This window comes from Mytilus californianus, unplaced genomic scaffold, assembly GCF_021869535.1.
Source record: "Mytilus californianus isolate M0D057914Y unplaced genomic scaffold, xbMytCali1.0.p SCAF_7, whole genome shotgun sequence".
Lineage (NCBI taxonomy): Eukaryota > Metazoa > Mollusca > Bivalvia > Mytilida > Mytilidae > Mytilus > Mytilus californianus.
Genome location: NW_026262723.1, coordinates 115,151,578 through 115,171,082, shown reverse-complemented (window position 1 = coordinate 115,171,082; position 19,505 = coordinate 115,151,578). Strand labels below are relative to the sequence as shown.

Sequence of the window (19,505 nt, the reverse complement as noted above, 5' to 3'; positions counted from 1 at the left end):
TCTTAATGTTAAAAAACTGTAAAAAAAATATTAAGTCCATTTTATACTAAAATATAGAAAAATCAAAATAAATATTTTCATAATTTTGCTCTGGATACTGTCTTTTGGTCATAAAAAAGCTTCTGCCCAAATTTCATAAAATTTCATAAATGTTTAACAGTTATTGATGACTGAAAAAGTTTACGATTTAATTTTGACTGTATTTACACGTAAATGTAAATTGTAAAAAAAAATATAAGTCCATTAATAGTAAAGTACGGAAAAATGAAAATAAATGTTTTCAAAATTTTTCTCTAGATACTGTCTTTGGTCTTAAAAAAGCGTCTCTCCAAATTTCATTAAATTCTTTAAAGGTTTGACAAAGTTATTGATGTTTAAAAAAGTTTCACATACTGAACCTAAATGTTGACGCCGCCGACGTCGTCGAGGTAATCTAGGATCGCTATGTCTCGCTTTCGCTACATAAAAGTCAAAATGACCAAAATGGTGTGTGGTACGCTAAAAACGGAATTATAAACTACACAAATGACGTGACTGACGACTGTGATATAATATGTATATAATATAAGGTCGCAAGTGATGTCAAATATAGTGCCAAGATGATAATAGTAAAAAATCGTAAATAGGTTTTTTTTATGATTTTTTTGTGTAATATCGTCAACCGGAAGAAGAATTCACACCACTGTTTTGAATATGAACAAGTCTTAATCATCAGTAATAAAGATCAATAAACAAATTAAAACAAATCAGAGTTTTTAGCGTTTAGGAGAAGAACTTGTGGATATTCATATGCTTCTTGGATAATGACGACCATAGTTCATTATTACTTCTGTTGAAGTTTATTTATATACGTTTTCTGAATTTCAGGAATATCTATGAATTGGATGAACAGGAAATTGCATAAACTTGAAATAGAATGAGACACAAAGTGCTGTCAGATAGGGTGTGCACCTTAATGCGATTCCGAAATCAAAACGTCCAACATTTTTATGATTTTTGCTAATAAGAATCAGTGTCGTTTAAAACGTTTAACGTTTTTATATTGCTGCTATATTCTATTTACAGTTTTTGAAAATATTGGCGATATTTATTTATAACTTTTATCAATCCATTTAAATCTTCCATGCATCTTTGTGACATGCACATGTAGCATTTTATTGTGAGAGAAAAGAGCAATTTATATGACGCATTTAAATTTAAATTTCCTTCTTTTTATTTCTTAAATGTACATATTTACCGTAATAGCTACCTTCCCCCTTTTTTATTTATAATCTGGTTTTACTAATAGAAACATGGCACTTTTTTAGTAATCATGGTAATACTGTTCTGATGAAACTGAGTTTAAATTCATTCTCTGTGCAATTATACTTTGATTGATTGATTGATATTTTGCGTTTTACGCCACTTTCAGCACTATTGCTATATCTTAGCGATCAGTTTTTAATGGTGGAGGAAACCGGAGTGCCAGTAAAAAGCCATCGACCTTCGGAAGGAAAAATGGCAATCCAGTCATTTAAGGTTGAAGGCCGTTATACATTGGTTTACGAGAAAAAATAAATGATGTCAGAAGGAAATCCGACCACTCGGTTTACTGTCATTATACAAGTGAAAGTGAGTTGGCGTTTATGATGTCTTATAAAGTAGTGGTTAAACAATTGAAATTATTACATCATGAATAAAAGGTGTGTGTTATTCATCCAACAGATATATATATATAAACCAAATATGACTTGACTGATGGCTATATGATGTACATATTTTATGTCATTAATTAAATTACCGGTACATATATTATAGTAAGGATGTTTATACTGGGAAATCCTTAATATAGGTTCCATTTCATGAACGTTTTACTTAATCTTGTGTATTGGTTGAAATTACACCACTGATCTCAACAGGAGTAAACGTTTACATTCAGAAATGTGTCAGAAAAATGAAAACCTCAAATGAAACGTAGAGTATTTAGCGATCAAGTGACAAAGGAAGCTTGCAAATATTTCATATACTTCTTGTCTAATTTTGAAAATAGTTGAAATTTACTTCTGTTGCAAGAACTGTTATTTTGTTAAAATACTTTATTTCGTGTGTCAATGATTATTTATAACGGTGTTACCTGTGATGATATACCTGATAATACCAATATAACACCACCTATACAAAAAACGTTATCAGAGCTTGTTTAATAATTGAGAACTTCACCTGTTTAAAAGGGAAAAGTATAATATCAAAATGTTAAAAGAAAATTATTACAGTTTTCAAACTGGCAAAAATCGTACATTTACTACTGTGGATTATGTTCTGTTCGGTCTGACATTGGCTGTATCTGCTAGTATCGGATTTTACTATGCCTGGGCAGACAGACGCAAGAAGAACATTAAAGAATTTCTCATGGCTGGAGGTAACATGAGTCCTATACCTGTGGCTCTTTCTCTACTAGCCAGTTTCATGTCTGCCATCACATTACTTGGTACACCAGGAGAGATGTATAACTACACAACCATGTATTGGTGGATAGGACTGTCCTATTTCTTTGTAGTGTTTGGTGCTGCCCATGTGTTCCTGCCTGTATTCTATAACCTTAAGGTCACCAGTGCATACGAGGTTAGTGGATTAATTACGTTCTGTCACCTCAACGTCAGTAATACATACTATTGAGAGCTTTATGTTAAATTTACATTCTCAAACTTAAAAGTACATCCGAGGTTTATATTATACATCAATTACCTTAAAGTTAAAGTTTAAGTAAATCCTTTTATATATTTTATTTTGACAATGAGACCGCAATTCAACGACACATGAAATCAAACGACATCTGTATCAAAATAAAACGTACGTATGTATTTACCTTTGGTTTACAAGAGTTAATTTTAATAAGTTTCAATGTACTTAAAGAAATGAACCATTGCATTTTCTCCCAGCCTTACGGTGACCTCTAGGTGTTTAACACAAATATACTAAGGTGTTCCATATATAATTGTTGCGGATTAGCATTCATACATCATTATTCTATTTAGTTATCCGACTGAATTTATTTAACAATGACTTAGTTCATGTGGTTGAATCTATTTGACAATGACTTTTTTCTGTCAAGGATGTATTTTTACATGAGGTAAACAAGATGTGACAAGTGTACCCGATCGTGCGAAACCCTCATGGTTGAACACCCTAGTAGTTCAAGTGTACCCACACCCATGTGATGCAAGTGCATTGGCACTAAGGAAAGGAAAATTGGATTATTGGAAGCTAAAATCATCGCTTTTGTCATAAAGGTTGTCTCTAAACATTGCATGTATCCGCAACACTGTCAAAAACTTCAACAAATTTTTCAACTTTGTTTTCCACTTTTCAAACTTGTCATTTTACTGTTTTTTTATCAAAAATGAACTTTTTTTCGCATTCGGCCTCTGACATTGATAAGTTATGCAGTTTGGCATTGTGGAAACTTTTTGGTTATGTCAGAAAATTGATATTTTGTGCAATTAACTCCTTCTTCATAATACATTCTATAAAGATTGAAAATAATTTTAAAAGTTGTTCAAATGACATTTAGAGTCGTTTTATCTGTTTCTCTTTTACAACATTTGATAAGGTACGCCGTGAATTATAACCTCTATGGAATGTTTACATCAATATTGAATAATACAAAGAAAGATAACAGGATCTAACAAAAAATAATGGACAGTAGGCCTCAGACCACAACGATTGTAACCATTGGTTACAATGCATTTCTTTGTAAAAGTCAAATTGAATTAAAATATTTGTATCAGTTCAAACATGAAATAAATTTAACTGCGTATAGACCATTATTATTCTAATAAAATGACAAACTGACAACGACAAACAAAAAACGACCAAAAGTACAAAACACAACTCAGAAAACGTAATACCGAGGAACACGAACCCAACTAAAAACCAGGGTTCATCTCAGGTGATCTGGAAGGGCAAGCAGATCCTATATGTGAGGCCAACATTGTGTATTTCTTTGTTTTGCGTTCACTTTCTGGAAGGAGGGAAAATAAACACAAATAGTATATTGAGAATCATAAAATTAGGACCTTAAAGGGCTCATTTAGATATCCTAAATCAATATTTGCTGCGAATTAAAGACATTATAAACTTAAGTGTAGTTTGTTAGATTAAACTTTTACCACAAACAATGTTTTATTGATGTTAAAAATTAGCGTTAGCTGTAGATCGGTTTATAATGAGTGTATCTTTATTTCCTGGATGGTCGGTAGGTCTTGGTGGCTTGACGAAGGCCATTAACAGAGGACGATTTCATCATCAGTTGTTTAAGAATAATTAACTTATAGTTATCTTTTATAGACATATGTAACACGTTTACACACAAGATGCACCAAATGATTATATGTCATTTACTGCACATTTCCAAGTAAAAGTTATAATTACAGTTATGTTCACTCGATACTTGGACTCGTTGTATATTCTGATAATTCAAGAGTTTTAATTACGGATTTCAGCGGTTGAAACAGGATGTCCATTTCCTATGTACTTACTAGGAAGTAATGCACGTATATGTGTAAACACAGTTATCTAGAATCACACTGTGTGTATACTGTTACCAAAGGTAGTTTTCTCGGGGAATTTTTGGAAACCCCTTGAATATTTAAATGAATTTGATATAATTTACAATTTTTTTGTCAACAATGTTATCATTGTTTATGTATTTTAAATTTGAAATTGAATATGATATTATTATACTGATACATTGAAATTTAAATTACGAATTTGAAATTCATTTTTAAATGACGTTATTATCAGTATAAATAAGAAGATGTGGTATGAGTGCCAATGAGACAACTCTCCATCCAAGTCACAATGTATAAAAAATTACAACTATATAGGTCAAAGTACGGCCTTCAATACGGAGCATTGGCTCACACCGAACAGCAAGCTATAAAGGGCCCAAAATGACTAGTGTAAAACAATTCAAACAGGAAAACCAACGGTCTCATCTATATAAAAAATGAGAAACGAGAAACACATATAAACCACATCAACAAACGACAACCACTGAACAACAGGCTCCTGACTTAGGACAGGTGCATAAAAATGCAGCAGGTTTCTTTTTTAAATGTATTACGTGTATTCACATCGACTACATGATTACATACAAAATTCGATTTGTTATTTTTCTTTTATGATAACAGATATAGTATATCGTACATTTCATAACCACATGAGTAATATCTTTGATTTATTTTCGTATTTTTATTTTAAAATTTGACCTGCAACGAGGAATAGGGGAATATAGGGTTCCTAGTCTAAATCGGTTTATCGAATATCAAAAAAGTCTATACTGAGAGAAAATGCCTATCAAGTCATTTTGAAAACTTACTTGCTAAGGTAAAATGTATATATTTTGAACAGATATTCCATATTTAAAGGGGGTATGTAGTCAAGAGCCGTTAGGCAAAGTTTCTGCCAAAGACTGATATGAACGAAATTTGTCTAAATAAATATTTGAAAATTCATGAAAATGTACTTAGCTATCAACCAATCAAAAATCAAGGATATTTATTAAAAGGTAATCAACTTCTTAATTACATCTTGATATATATCATGAACTTTGGTTGGTCGTTAACTGGTATTTTTTTAATTAGTTTTTATTCTAATATTCGATAAATTTCGTTCAAATTTCACCATTGCTGTGGTATTTGCACAAGGCCCGTTTCTTTACCATATCAGTCGTGCATGGTATTTGCCAAAACGTATAAATGACTTTGATACCTTTCGTTGAGACGATTGTTGCGCTTATTTTTGCCTTGTTGAAAAGTATGCTAAAATTAATGCATTTTGATCCAAAAATATTATGTATCCAGGGTTTCATTTCAGGTAAACGTTTATTTCTGGCTAAATTTGTTCATTTTAATATATTTTTAATTCAATGTGAGCATTTAATTGATTTTTTTTGTGTTTAAAAATAATTTTGACTTCTTAAGACTTCCCATGTATAGCATACAAAACGTAACAGATTTCTTCAAGTACACATGTAGTTTGCAAAATGACATAACATATTCAAACTATACGATGAATTTATGTCAATGGTGCATAAAAAACACAGTCACAAATCTTTAGAATTGAAAATAAATTTGATTAATGTTACATCATCATGTAACACCATTTATATAATGAATTAAAGGTTACACATTTATTAATGTATGCAGGTACAAATATACTCATACAAAAGATTCAAACGTCTTTAGCATTTATGCTCTTACTTTGTGGACTTTTGTTTGTCTGTTTGTCTGCTAGTTATTATCTTTTGACATAGTGCTGTTTGTCTTTCCTGGACTTGTTGTTTTTCTTTTGACATAGTGTTGTTTGTCTTTCCTGGACTTGTTGTTTTTCTTTTGACATAGTGCTGTTTGTCTTTCCTGGACTTGTTATTTTTCTTTTGACATAGTGCTGTTTGTCTTGCCTGGACTTGTTGTTTTTCTTTTGACATAGTGCTGTTTGTCTTGCCTGGACTTGTTGTTTTTCTTTTGACATAGTGCTGTTTGTCTTTCCTGGACTTGTTGTTTTTCTTTTGACATAGTGCTGTTTGTCTTGCCTGGACTTGTTGTTTTTCTTTTGACATAGTGCTGTTTGTCTTGCCTGGACTTGTTGTTTTTCTTTTGACATAGTGCTGTTTGTCTCCCCTGAACTTATTGTTTTTGATTGCCGGTAACTTCTTCATTTTCATAGTACAAGTACCTTCGTTTATATCTATTGATTTCAACGTCGGTTACTGTTTAAAAATCAAAATGTGTTCTAATTCTTATTACATAGGACTTAGTGTCACAACACAGACTGTGGAATATAACTTGTTAAAACATTAAGATGTAAAACGTTTGAAATTTTGAATTGGTACCATCGCTTATAAATTTGCTTTTGTGGGAGTACCTTTAAAACCTTTTTTTCAATGCCGAGAAGATAATAAATAGTCAGACAGACCTATTTACTTCAACCGGTTCTAGATATGTTATCTGCTACTTCTAAACTGAATCGAAATCAGACGTTATTAGGTGGATAGTTGTCTCATTGGCAATCATATCACATCTCCTTATATGTATAAAGTGATAACTTTTCAAGGAAGCTTGATATGTGTTATGACTTTTTAGGGTGTATATGTATTATTACTTATCAGCTTTAATATATTATAGATAAGAAAGGTAAATATTTTGCATTGCTTTTTACTGAATCATTGTTGAATTTACACCCTCGTCCTGTGGTCTCTGGTTGATAGTTTTCTTATTGACACTCCTAACACGTGTCCTTATTTATACTAATATAATGAAGGAGGTATACTCATATCTTTAATTTTTTGGAATATCTATTTGACCTTACTGTTAAAGTGGCCTTGTTATGCTACAATTTTACATGTTCACACACAATTTGTTTACTTCTATATTCGAATTAAAGATTTAGTTTGGTTTGCTGTTCACTTTTCATGCATACTGTTTTTTTTTGTTCTGTCATTATTGTTTTACAATTGTAGCAAAAATAGATCTATCAACTTTTCAAAGATAGTGTATCCTACATATTGTTAAAGTTGAATTTAAAGTAGTATTCCTTTTTAGCTCACCTGGCCCAAAGGACCAAGTGAGCTTTTCTCATCACTTGGCGTCCGCGTCCGTTAACTTTTAAAAGAATCTTCTCCTCTGAAACAACTGGGCCACCACGATCATCTTAAGGGTATCTAGTTTAAAAAATGTGTCCGACGACCCCGCCTGCCAACCAAGTTGGCCGACATGGCTAAAAATAGAACATAGAGGTAGCATGCAAGTTTGGTTTAATATTTCGAAAACCATACTAAATAGAGAAGATCTGACAAGGGCATAAATGTTCAGTATGTTGAGCTCTACCAATTGCCTAATTACAGTAAAACTGTTAGGGGAATTCTTATTCCGCTATATAGATGATGTTCTCTCACTAAATAATACAAAATTTGGTGACTATGTTGAACGAATCTATCCCATCGAACTAGAGATAAAGGATACTACAGATACAGTTAAGTCTGCCTCATATCTTGACTTACATCTAGAAATTGACAATGAGGGTCGGTTGAAAACAAAACTTTATTACAAAAGAGATGATTTCAGCTTCCCAATTGTGAACTTTCCATTTCTATGTAGCAACATTCCAGCAGCGCCTGCATACGGAGTATATATCTCCCAATTGATACGATATTCCCGGGCTTGTATTTCCTATCACGATTTCCTTGATAGAGGATTGCTGCTAACAAGGAAGCTATTAAACCAAGAGTTCCAAATGGTGAAGTTGAAATCATCCCTTCGTAAATTTTACGGACGCCATCACGAGTTGGTTGACCGTTATGGAATAACCGTTTCACAGATGATATCGGATATGTTCCTTATGTCGTAACTACAATACCCTTCCCTTTTCACGAATGTGACCTACCGAATTAGACTATTTACCGGATTTGTAATAACATAAGCAACACTACGGGTGCCACATGTGAAGCAGGATCTGCTTACCCTTCCGGAGCACCTGAGATCACCCCCAGTTTTTGGTGGGGTTCGTGTTGCTTAGTCTTTAGTTTTCTAAGTTGTGTCATCTGTACTATTATTTGTCTGTTTGTTTTTTTATTTTTGGCCATGGCGTTGTCAGTTTGTATTCGATCTGTGAGTTTGACTGTCCCTCTGGTATCTTTTTATAGGAGTTACTACCCTTAAATGACAAATTTTACCATTTTTTTTTATTTTTGCCTATTATCTTGAAAACTATAATAGATTCAGAGAAAATTTAAATTGCAAAAATGATCAGCAAGACAAGATCTACAAATAAGTCTTATGATTGAAATCGTCAGTCGACTCCGTATTAGTGTTATTGCCCTGTGATGACGTTTTTACCATTTTTTTGCGTTTTTGCCTTATATCTTAAGAATTATAATAGATAGATAGAAACTCAAATAAGCAAAAATGATAATCAAGACAAGATCGTCAATTTAGACAAATGGCGGAAATTGTCCGACGACTCCTTATTGGAGTTATTGCCTTTAATGTCAATTTTTACTAATTTTTTTGCGTTTTGCCTTATATGATAAAAAATATAATAGATAAATAGAAACTTTAAATAAAAAAAAGATCAGCAAGGTAAGATCTACAAACAAGTCAAATTTTGCCGATATAGTTATTAGATTGCCACTCTTTATTGGAGTGATTGCCCTTAAGGTCAAGGAACAGTAACTGGGCTATGTCACAGTTTTTTTCTAAAATTTTGCCTACAACTTTGGCTCGTTGAACTAGAGATAAAGGCATTATTTTTTCGATTTTCAGTTAAAGTTCAACGAGCCAAAGGTGTATGCAAAATTTTAAGAAAATCTGTGAAATAGCCCATTTACTGTAACTTGACCTTAAATGGGCATTTTTTTTTACCCTCTTTTGTGTTTTGAGCAAAAATTAAGAAGATAGAGAGAAATTAAACAGACAAAACGATCAGCAATACAAGATCAACATAAAAGAGATTTTTGTCATGAATTCTATTCTCGTCTTCAATGAGAGTGTCCTTTGTTGAGTCGGTACATAGACCTAGGTGAGCGACACAGGCTCTTTAGAGTCTAGTTTTCTTTCTAATATCCTAAAATGATGGTTACTTCATATGAATACAGAATTAAATCTGAAAGAAGTAACCATAGATGTAATAGGTCAAAGATCTATGTAGAAAGATATATCTGTTAAAATATCTGTGAACAATTGTTAAGTTATAATTTATCGTAGTAAGGTTGATATCAAATATTTACTAAAATTAGTTGCGCTATCGATAGCTTACATGAACGAAAATAAATAATCTAGAGACGAATTGGCAGTATGTATGTTAAAAAATACAAATAAAACATGTTAATTATTTGGTAACCACTAACAGTAAAGTTTTCTTTATCAACAAAATAATGTTATTTAAATGCTGCGTCATTTTATCAAACGAAAATGTTAAACTTTATTTTGTATATATTTTGGGCTTCCTCAGAATAGTTTTTTTTTCATTATGTATCATAAGTACATATTAATCGAATGATTACCACAACATGGTTTCGAAAGTTTAAATAGATCTATTTCTTTGTAGACTTGTGGTTTGCTAAATTTTCTTCTTTTTGTCGTATAGAAGGTTTCGATTGAGAAATTAGCTTTTAAAGTTTCATTTTTTAACTTAATAGATGGAAAATAGATATTTGATGTCTATAACTACAATTATACTGGTCAACGTCTTATTTATACAAGATATACAATGACCGAATAGGCTTCAGTTGAACACCAATTTGTATGACATGTTGACCACAGACTAAGAACATGGGTTTAGGTTTGAGATTTAAATACTAATAAAACATTTATGTCCATAGTTTTGTTGAACATGTTGCATCGAGGGTAGATTATCTTATATTTGCTCGTCGTTATCTTTCAACCAAAAACAAGTATTTTTACCAATCAAACTAATGAATGCTGCTACAATACTGATATTTATCTTTTAGTAGTTTTTTCTTTTTTTTGCCATGACATTGGCAGTTTGTTTTTTACTTCTTGGGTTGATTATCCCTTTGATATCTTTCTCCTCTCTTTTACAGTTAAACTTTATGCACTACAGTCTCTCAAATTTTGCCCTGCAAAAGTCACCTGAAGGAGTTATTCAGAATTTAGTCTTTACGCGGTAATAGCTGATAACACATTTACATATATAATACATTATATAAACAAAACAAAAAACAAAGAAAGTATAACGATCTTGGCCCTTGGTTTGCTACACGTGACGTGGAATTATATATATACTCCATCTACGTAGCTTCATTTCTAGGAAATGTGTTTGCGTAGTCGTTTTTTAATTTAGTTGTAAACATTCCATTTTTGTGTAGGAACACTTAACTATCATATTGTACAACTTGAAAAGTATGTACCGAAATATGCCCTCATAGAATTCAACAACACAACACGCATGCTTATTCTGAAACCGAGGAAATATATAAATGGTTGATGGTTTTCCTTTGAAGTATATGTATATGAATTTGGAGGAGGTTAAACCTTAGCCGGACGTCTGTTCCCATATAGAAATAAGAAGATGTGGTATGATTACCAATGAGACAACTTTAGGTCATCAAATTTGTTATGTTAGATACCCTTAATTTAAAGCATCTTTAAGTGACGATGAAGTCGAGCGTGTAATTTTTACCTGAAACAATTTAATTCATTAGAGAGAGTAAAAACATTTCAGAATTAATGATATCGCGTGTCTGTCCTAGGTCTGATGATTACGCTTTTTTATGTTTTTACTATTGGCTTTTGACTATTGCATGTTAATTTGTTTGTTCACTATCTACTAACCTAATTCGTGACCTTCGGAAAGGATGGTGCCTATCTTTGCTTCAAAAGCCCGTTCCCTGTAAGGTTTCTTTTGGTGTCATATAGATAAGGATAATGTTTCAGAGGCTGAAACCAAAATAAAAGATAACAACAAACACAAAATATGACGTAATATTGATACTGCGAAGCACTCCGTACCTTTTTATATTTCCTTGTAGTATTTGGAGCATCGTTTCAGTAAGGACGTAAGGACGTCTAGTTAAATTTTTAATGACTATAGCACTTTATAAATTTTGCGCGTCCAAAGCACTTTTCTAGAACTGTTTCGGTTCATATACATCCTTGGCTTTTAAATATTTTGCTTTGAGCGTTTCTGATGAAGGTAAATCAAGAAAAGCGCTTCAGACGCATGAAATTTATAAAGTATTGTTTTCATTTTATACATCACTGGGTCGATACCTCTGCTAGTGGACTATCAGTCCTCGAGGGTATCATCAGCTCAGTAGTCAGTACTTTGGTAGAAACTGACATAATTTATTACAAACCTATCTGAAACTGCCCGTTTATAAATTTAGAATTATAAAGAAACTAAGGTTTCGACTCCCTCAGGCAAAGTTTGCCTTAGATGGTTTTGGCTATTTTTTTAAGATCCTTTTTGGTTATTTTGCACTTCAACTGTTTCGATTCTTATACATCATTGGCTTTCAAATATTCGACTTTAAGCGTTCCTGATGAAGGTTAATCCAGGAAAGCGCTTCGGATGCATGAAATTAATAATGTGTTGTTTTCATTTGTAACCTTCATCTGGTACGCTCAAACCCAATCATTTTAAAGCCAGGGTAGAAATGTTGATGGCTATACGACCAACAGGAACATATAAAGAATAGTTCAATTTATTTAAGGTCAACTTGCCTTAGGGAGTTGGAACTTAAGTTTTAAAGTAATTTTGTAAATATATGTTTTGTTTGTATCTTTTTAGTATTTGGAGCATCGTTTCAGTAAGGGCGTACGGACAGCTGGTTCTATGACATTTTCTATACAAATGGTAAGTAACGTAAACATAAACTCTAATATAATGATATAATGAGAACGGTCACTGATGAGTCTTTAGTAGACGAAACGCGCGTTTGGCGTACAACATTTTAAGCCTTGTAACTTTGATGAGTTTGATAAACTTTTAAATTTAACAGTAATAAAGAACCACGACCGATATCATAGGTTATCTTTAAGATTTTAAACGAATTTTCTTTTATATTTCATCTCTACCACTATTTTATAAATTTATGATACAACACTACATCTGGGAGATTAGATAAGAGTATGGTGCTGCTGTGATATAATATAAGCTTGCGAATATGAATTGCTTAAAAAATACAAATGTTTACCATCTAGTCTAACTACCAGTATTTAGTAGTAGTGATTAAACCATGTATTCATTTCGTAAATTTATTGATATAACATGTATATTGCAGTTTATAAGAAACTTAATACCATTTTTGGTTCAAATAGAACTTGAGTAATATCCATGATCTAACGTACATCTGTAAATGATTCCGTTTGTTTTTCAGTTGTTGTATATGGCGCTTGTTCTGTATGCTCCATCACTTGCTTTATATGCAGGTAAGAAATGTGTAGGGTTTTCAGTTATCGTATATTTCACTCATTTCATTTTTCCGCAAACTGAATTGTATTTAGTCATTGTATCTCTTAATTCGGAGTAAGGTCACTTAATATCTGTTTTGAAAATAAATGTTGTGAACTATTAAGTTTAACCTGAAAGTAACTCATTTGGTCTGTGGTTGAGAATTGTCTCATTGGCAATCATACCATATCTTCTTATTTTTATATTAATTGCATACTAGTATCTTAAAAAATCACTTGACAGTGAGAGAGCATTATTCGATGTGAGAAACATGGTACACTGCTACTGACATATGTAAACATGTTCCAATGTTTTGTTCTCAAAAGCAGGTAAATAAAATTCTCGAGGATGAAATCTTGTTCAATAAAATGTATTTACCATGAACATCTATTGTATTTTGTTTCAACTGGTGGCGCAAAATTCTTGAAAATAATAATAATATACATAAGAAACTACCAGGCTTGTAATTTAATACGCCTAAATAGCGTTTCATCCACACGAGACTCATCAATTGCGCTGGAATTAAAACAGTTGGACAGCCAATTAAATCAAATGAAAATTTGACGAGCATCGAAAAACAAAAACATTTGCGAATTACGACTAAGGGCACCTATACCTGGGGTTAGAAAAACATTAGTGTTTCGAATATTCAATATTTCATAAGCAGTAAATTTACAGAAAATTACCGTATCAATAATTTTTCACGTCCACACAGAAGTGCTGTGTTTTGGGCTGGTGATATCCCAGTGGAATATACATGCAAACTCATTACTGTATTAAATCCTGTAAGCTGTGAGGGATATGAATACAAGTGCATAGCACATTTTGCAGGCCCCACAACAGTAGTTTCAGTTTAAAATTTTCCTTGTTTTTTTTTTAATTTAATATGATTTAAAATTTTTAATTCATATAACTTAAGCTGCATTATAGAATATGAAACCTAAAATCAAGATAAATCCGCACAAATATCCATTGTCAATTTTATTTTAATATATTTACCTGCACACTAAGTCATCCTCGATTTCTCATCCTGTATAGAGAGATATTATTTGTAAAAGTATGTATATCAAATAACTTAATCCCATCAAAATATTTACTTGATCTAATGGGTTAGTTTTGGGATAATTTGCTTGTGCAGGAAAAATTGACGAAAGGTACAAGCGAGCAATAAGTCTAGAAAAAAACTCATCAATGATACCCGGCTGATTTTTTTCCGCCAATTGCGCGTTTCGTCTACACAAGAATCATCATACGCATGAAAAACAGACAACTCCATTGCTAAAATGAAAAAGACATTGAAACAAAGAACAGTTCACAAAACGTTACACAGAAAACTAAAAACTGAGCAATGCGAACCCAAAAAACCAGGAAAGATCGCAAGTGCTCCGAAAGGGTAGCAGATACTGCTACACTTGTGGTATCCGACATATGGCAAGTACAAACCAACAGCCTTTTACGTTAAATCCTTACGACATAGTTACTGGTAACATGTACATGATCAATTGTCGCCTTATCATTTTATTGTAATTTAATTTTTCAGTCTCCTTTTTAATATTTGTTTATTCGGACACCTACAACAGTGCACTACGTTACTCCTCTGGCAAAATTGACCTTAGATGGATGTAGCTATTTTATTTTTGGTGTTTTTTTTTCATATAGCTCTTCAACTGATTCGGTTCTTATACATCCTTGGCTTTCAAATATTCGGCATTGAGAGTTCCTGATGAAGACAGATTCAGAAAAGCGCTTCGGACGCATGACATTTATAAGGTGTTGTTTCCATTTTTTCCCTCTAGTCTACGAAATTTATATGAAGGTGTCGAAGTCAGATATCATTATACATCAGTACATTCAGTTAGTCCTGATAAATGTAAATAACATGTCTTTCAGGAGATCAACTGATATTTGTTTAAGAGCTGAACTATTATTTATACTAAAATTCTGAGTTTGTGGACAATATATATAAAAATAAGAAGATGTGGTATTATTGCCAATGAGACATCTCTCCACAAGAGACCAAATGCCTTCTACTCTTAACATATGTTTTGACCTCTATTGCAGTGACTGGGTTTACCCTATGGGGATCAGTCATATCTGTCGGAGTTGTCTGTACGCTTTATACTTCTCTTGTAAGTACCATTATACTAAGATTTGGAATAGTTTTATCATGTTCATCCGGATATCTGACTGACTTCCAATACGATTATGTCTAGTGCTTATTAACATCAATAAAAGTAGGCGTATATCTCGTTAAATATCTGGAATATTTTAGTCCTTTTATTAGTGACGCCCAGACGTAAAACGAACGTTATATTAAAAGAGCTATTCCCTCAGTTACAGTTTCTACCTTGTTTTGTTTCTTCTAAAAGAATTTATAAGACTTTGAGATCGGTAAACTACTGTTTCCTCTAATTTAAAGTATGGATCACATTTAAACAACAAGAACAACAAATAGTGTATTTGCATATCGCGGTGATCAGAATGAGCAGAATTATTACGATAATAATTTTCAAACATAATGTGAAAATAAAATAAAATTAGAATAAACAAGTATAAGTTGATTAGTTTTGATTTTATTGATTAACATCTAGTAATAAAGTAAACGAAATAAGTAATCTGTAATAATGAAAATATATAATACGACCCATTGTTTATTACTCTGGACCCTTTACTAGACAGAAAGCCTCTGTTTTATTATTATTTCTTAATTATAAATAATCTACAGGCATATATGATCATATTTATCTATAACTCTAAACAAACATGACGAAAGACAAACTGATTTTATTTCTGTTTTCATTTAAAACCTTTAATAATTCACAAATTACTGTCAAAATTTCGTTATCTTCATTTCCCATTTACCAAATAAAAAGAGATTTGTTGGCAAGTTTTGAAATGCTTTTATTTTTATTAATTATTTTGGCAAGAAAGAGACTTCTAACATTGAATAAAATCTTTACATGTTAACAGAAAATACATTAAAAAAAGTATGAAAAAAGTGGTTTTATCATATGAATATTAAGGTTGTTTTTTATTATTACCGTGTTGAAACAATGCCCTATTGCTACTCGGGTTAATTCGTTAAACGGCTATTTCTATCAGAAAGCTGTCGCAATATGTGATAATTTTTATCCTTGAAGATATAAAAGTTTAACTTCATTTCCTTATTTAAAAAGAAATGTTTGAATGTCTAGATACATGCACTGACATTGAAATTTGCGTTTATAAGTTCACAACAGATTGAAAACAAACCCACAAAGCTTGTTTTGTATCCAATCCGGACCTTTGAGAAGAAGAAAAAAAAAATAAAACCTATACCAAAAGAAGGTACAAGAAGGGTTGTTGACCTCTAGATGTTTTTTTTTTGGTTTTATTCAGTTGTGTCTCAAAACTCAGTCATTGACGTATATTATATTGGAATTAAATATTACAGCTAATCCTGTAATTTGATTGGTTAACTTGACTGGTGATATGAAGCCATATTCCATTTGAATAAAAACGAAATCCAGAATGGTATTTTATGTTGAAACCAGGACACTCCAATATGGTATAATTGTTATTCGGGCTTCACATTATATAATGGCTCATATTGCCTGTCAGTGACCTATACTCTCTTCGCCGGAATCAGATGATATAAAACACAAGAAGATCCCGAATAACATATATAGTAGCATAAATCAACCTTCGTTCAAGTTGACAAAGAAAATTAGTTTTACACTGTATAGCTATTTTCCTATTTTATGTTTTTCAATTAAAAAGCTGTTTCTTAGAATTTCACTTGTTATTATCCTCAGCCCCGGTGCATGAAAATGCGGATATTGTTTGATTTTCATTTTTTGTTATACAGTTTTGGAACCATCTTGAATAGCTGAATATATCTACATCATGCAAAGTTCTGATTCTTTGTCCGGATTTGAGTAAACTTTAGTTCCTTTTTGCTTTGTTCAGTTCTCGGAAGTTTGTATATGTTTTCGATTTTCAAATATTTTAGCCTCGAGCATCACTGAAGAAACATTTATTGTCGAAATGCAAATCTAGTGCAGTAAAATTGGTGCCGTTAATGTAATATTTTTTTTTTATTTTGACTTTAGGGTGGAATGAAAGCAGTATTGATCACCGACTCATTTCAAGTTATTATAATGTTTACTGGTCTGATAGCAATTCTGATAAAAGGAAGCATAGAAGTTGGTGGCTTCGGCGAAGCATGGCAAGCTGCTTATGACAGTGGAAGAGTTTATTTTGATGAGTTAGTATCAAGATATTCAAGCATTTGAATATATTTTCCTTTTCCTTTTTCTCCGATCAGGAAAGAGCACGGGAGCGACTCTGCGACATATAAGCCAAAAGTACAAGACTGAAATGATCAAATTCCAGCACACAATCAATTATAAAATAAAATCCCGTTTAAATAAAAAATCGAAATGTTATCATGTGCTCCTTCAAAGTCTGTGTTAGTATGAATTAAGAATAACATTGACATTTTGTTGATTAACACTTCAAGAATGCATTTGTTTGAAGTAAAAATTGAACCCATATTTCTTTTTATCGATATGTACATTTGCGGATTTTTAAATTAAGTTATTTTTGATTGCATAACGCGTTAGGTAAGGTATCTCTAAATTGTTCTCTTCAAAATGAATGCTGTAAAAACAAATCTTAACTAGCAGGTATATAATAGCTTTACTCTAACACGATTCTGACCTTATTTTTCTGTTTATATTATTACAACTGTTATCAATCCCATGTGTGTCTTATTGTACCTTGAATCTTAGATTTTAACTGCTATCTGTATTTTACCTTCATATTCATTTTTTTTGTTTTTATTCTGCAATTTGAAACAACGACAACACTATTAAAATTTATAAATGTTTCCCATTGGTTAGTTTTTTTACATGTTTCTCTTTTTTTTCCTAGTTTTAGTCCAGATCCTGCTATTCGACACAGTGTTTGGTCACTAGTAATTGGTGGAGCATTTACTTGGGTTGCTATCTATGGAGTAAATCAAGCTCAAGTACAAAGATGTTGCACTTGCCCGACATTAAAGCAAGCTCAGATGTAAGTTTGAACAGTATTAAGTGTTGATTAACATGTTGGGTGATGCATGCAGTAGACGCTTACCCTTTCGACGCACCCGGTCTCCTCGATTGAGCATCAGTAAACTACTGTCGCCTTAATTTGCATGTTTCACCCCCATAACTGAATATATCCTTGAAATGACTGAAATTCAGGTGAAATACTGTATCTGCTGATATAGAAATTAAGTTTTTGGAACCTTTTAACATCACCTAGGCAATAGAAGGTTATATAGTTCATCCATGAAATAAGAAAGTGGAGCTTAATACGAGTATTCACATAGTAATAGATTTATATAATGCTTTCTGTTCTTATGTTTTTCAATGTTTCTAGGACAATGTTGTTGTATTTTCCATAAATGTGTTGTGGGTTTGGTATTGTTTACTATAGTTCATGTTTTTCAGAGGAATGTGGTCGAACTTCCCAGGATTATGTGTTATGCCTCTGTTGATTGATTAGTGTTCCTAGGGCTTTGTTTTTTCTCATAAAAGTGTTGTCAGATTGAGATTGTTGTCCATGATGTATGTTTTGCAGAGCAATGTTGTTGAACTTCTCTATTTTTTGTCATTATCTTGTATTGTCTGGTGGTTACAATAGTCTATAGTTTTTTTTAGAGCAAAGTGGTTGAATCTCCTATGGCATGTTTTATCATAATCTTGTGTTGTCAGATTGGTATGATTGTATAATGGTCTATGGTTTTTCGGAGGAACGTGGTTGATTCTTCCAGGGTTATGTTTTATCATAATCTTGTGTTGTCTGGGTGGTATTGTTGTCTTTATTATTATTTCGTTTGATCAATCTGGTTGAACTTCCCATGATAATGTTTTATCATATGCCTCTGTTGTTTAATTAACAGTGTTGTCTATGTTTTGTGTTTCGCAGAGCATTGTGATTGAACTTCCAATGATTATAATTCATTCTATACATTTGCTGTTTGTTTGGTTTGGTTGTCTATGTTTTAGAGCATTGTAATCTAACTTCCGAGGACTATGTTTTATCATATACTTAGTACTTGTGTTTTCTGATTGGTACTGTTTACTATGGTTCGTGTTTTTAGAGCATTGTGTTTGAACTTCCTAGGACTATATTTTTTCATATACTTGAGTTGTCTGATGCGTATTGTTGACTATGGTTTTTGTTTTTCAGAGCAATGTGGTTGAATTTCCCAGGACTATGTTTTATTTTATACCTGTGTTGTCTGATTGGTATGGTTGTCTTTGGTTTGTACAGTCACTGTGATCCGTTTAAATATGGATCAATAACAAGTTCTGATCAGGTAAGGAATTACTTATCATAAATTGTTTAAAGATAAATCGCAACTTCTGAATAGGTGAAGTATTGTAATTTTTTTGGGATATGAAAGCTTGATAAAATCTTCTGATTCGTTATGACGTTGGTTTGATTAATTTTTTTTAGAAAATCTTAAAAGTTTAATATGGTCTACTTGTCAAGAAAAATATTGTGTTTTTCATGTAATC

At 32.0% G+C, this 19,505-nt stretch overlaps 1 protein-coding gene across 8 annotated transcripts in view; it reads left to right on the top strand.

The window, feature by feature from the left end:
* The first annotated feature begins 1,736 nt into the window (after positions 1 to 1,736).
* LOC127709840 (sodium-dependent multivitamin transporter-like) overlaps positions 1,737 to 19,505 on the top strand; it is a 50,553-nt gene continuing 32,784 nt past the window's right edge. For 5 of the 8 annotated variants that reach the window (XM_052215509.1, XM_052215508.1, XM_052215510.1 and 2 more), the window contains exons 1-7: positions 1,737 to 2,601; positions 12,292 to 12,357; positions 12,881 to 12,932; positions 15,016 to 15,083; positions 17,046 to 17,200; positions 17,869 to 18,009; positions 19,174 to 19,303. In XM_052215509.1, the coding sequence (XP_052071469.1) occupies positions 2,230 to 2,601; positions 12,292 to 12,357; positions 12,881 to 12,932; positions 15,016 to 15,083; positions 17,046 to 17,200; positions 17,869 to 18,009; positions 19,174 to 19,303 (984 nt within the window). In that variant the 5' untranslated portion in view covers positions 1,737 to 2,229. The remainder of the gene's footprint in view (positions 2,602 to 12,291; positions 12,358 to 12,880; positions 12,933 to 15,015; positions 15,084 to 17,045; positions 17,201 to 17,868; positions 18,010 to 19,173; positions 19,304 to 19,505) is intronic. The other 3 variants (XM_052215504.1, XM_052215503.1, XM_052215502.1) reach the window with 3 other exon arrangements.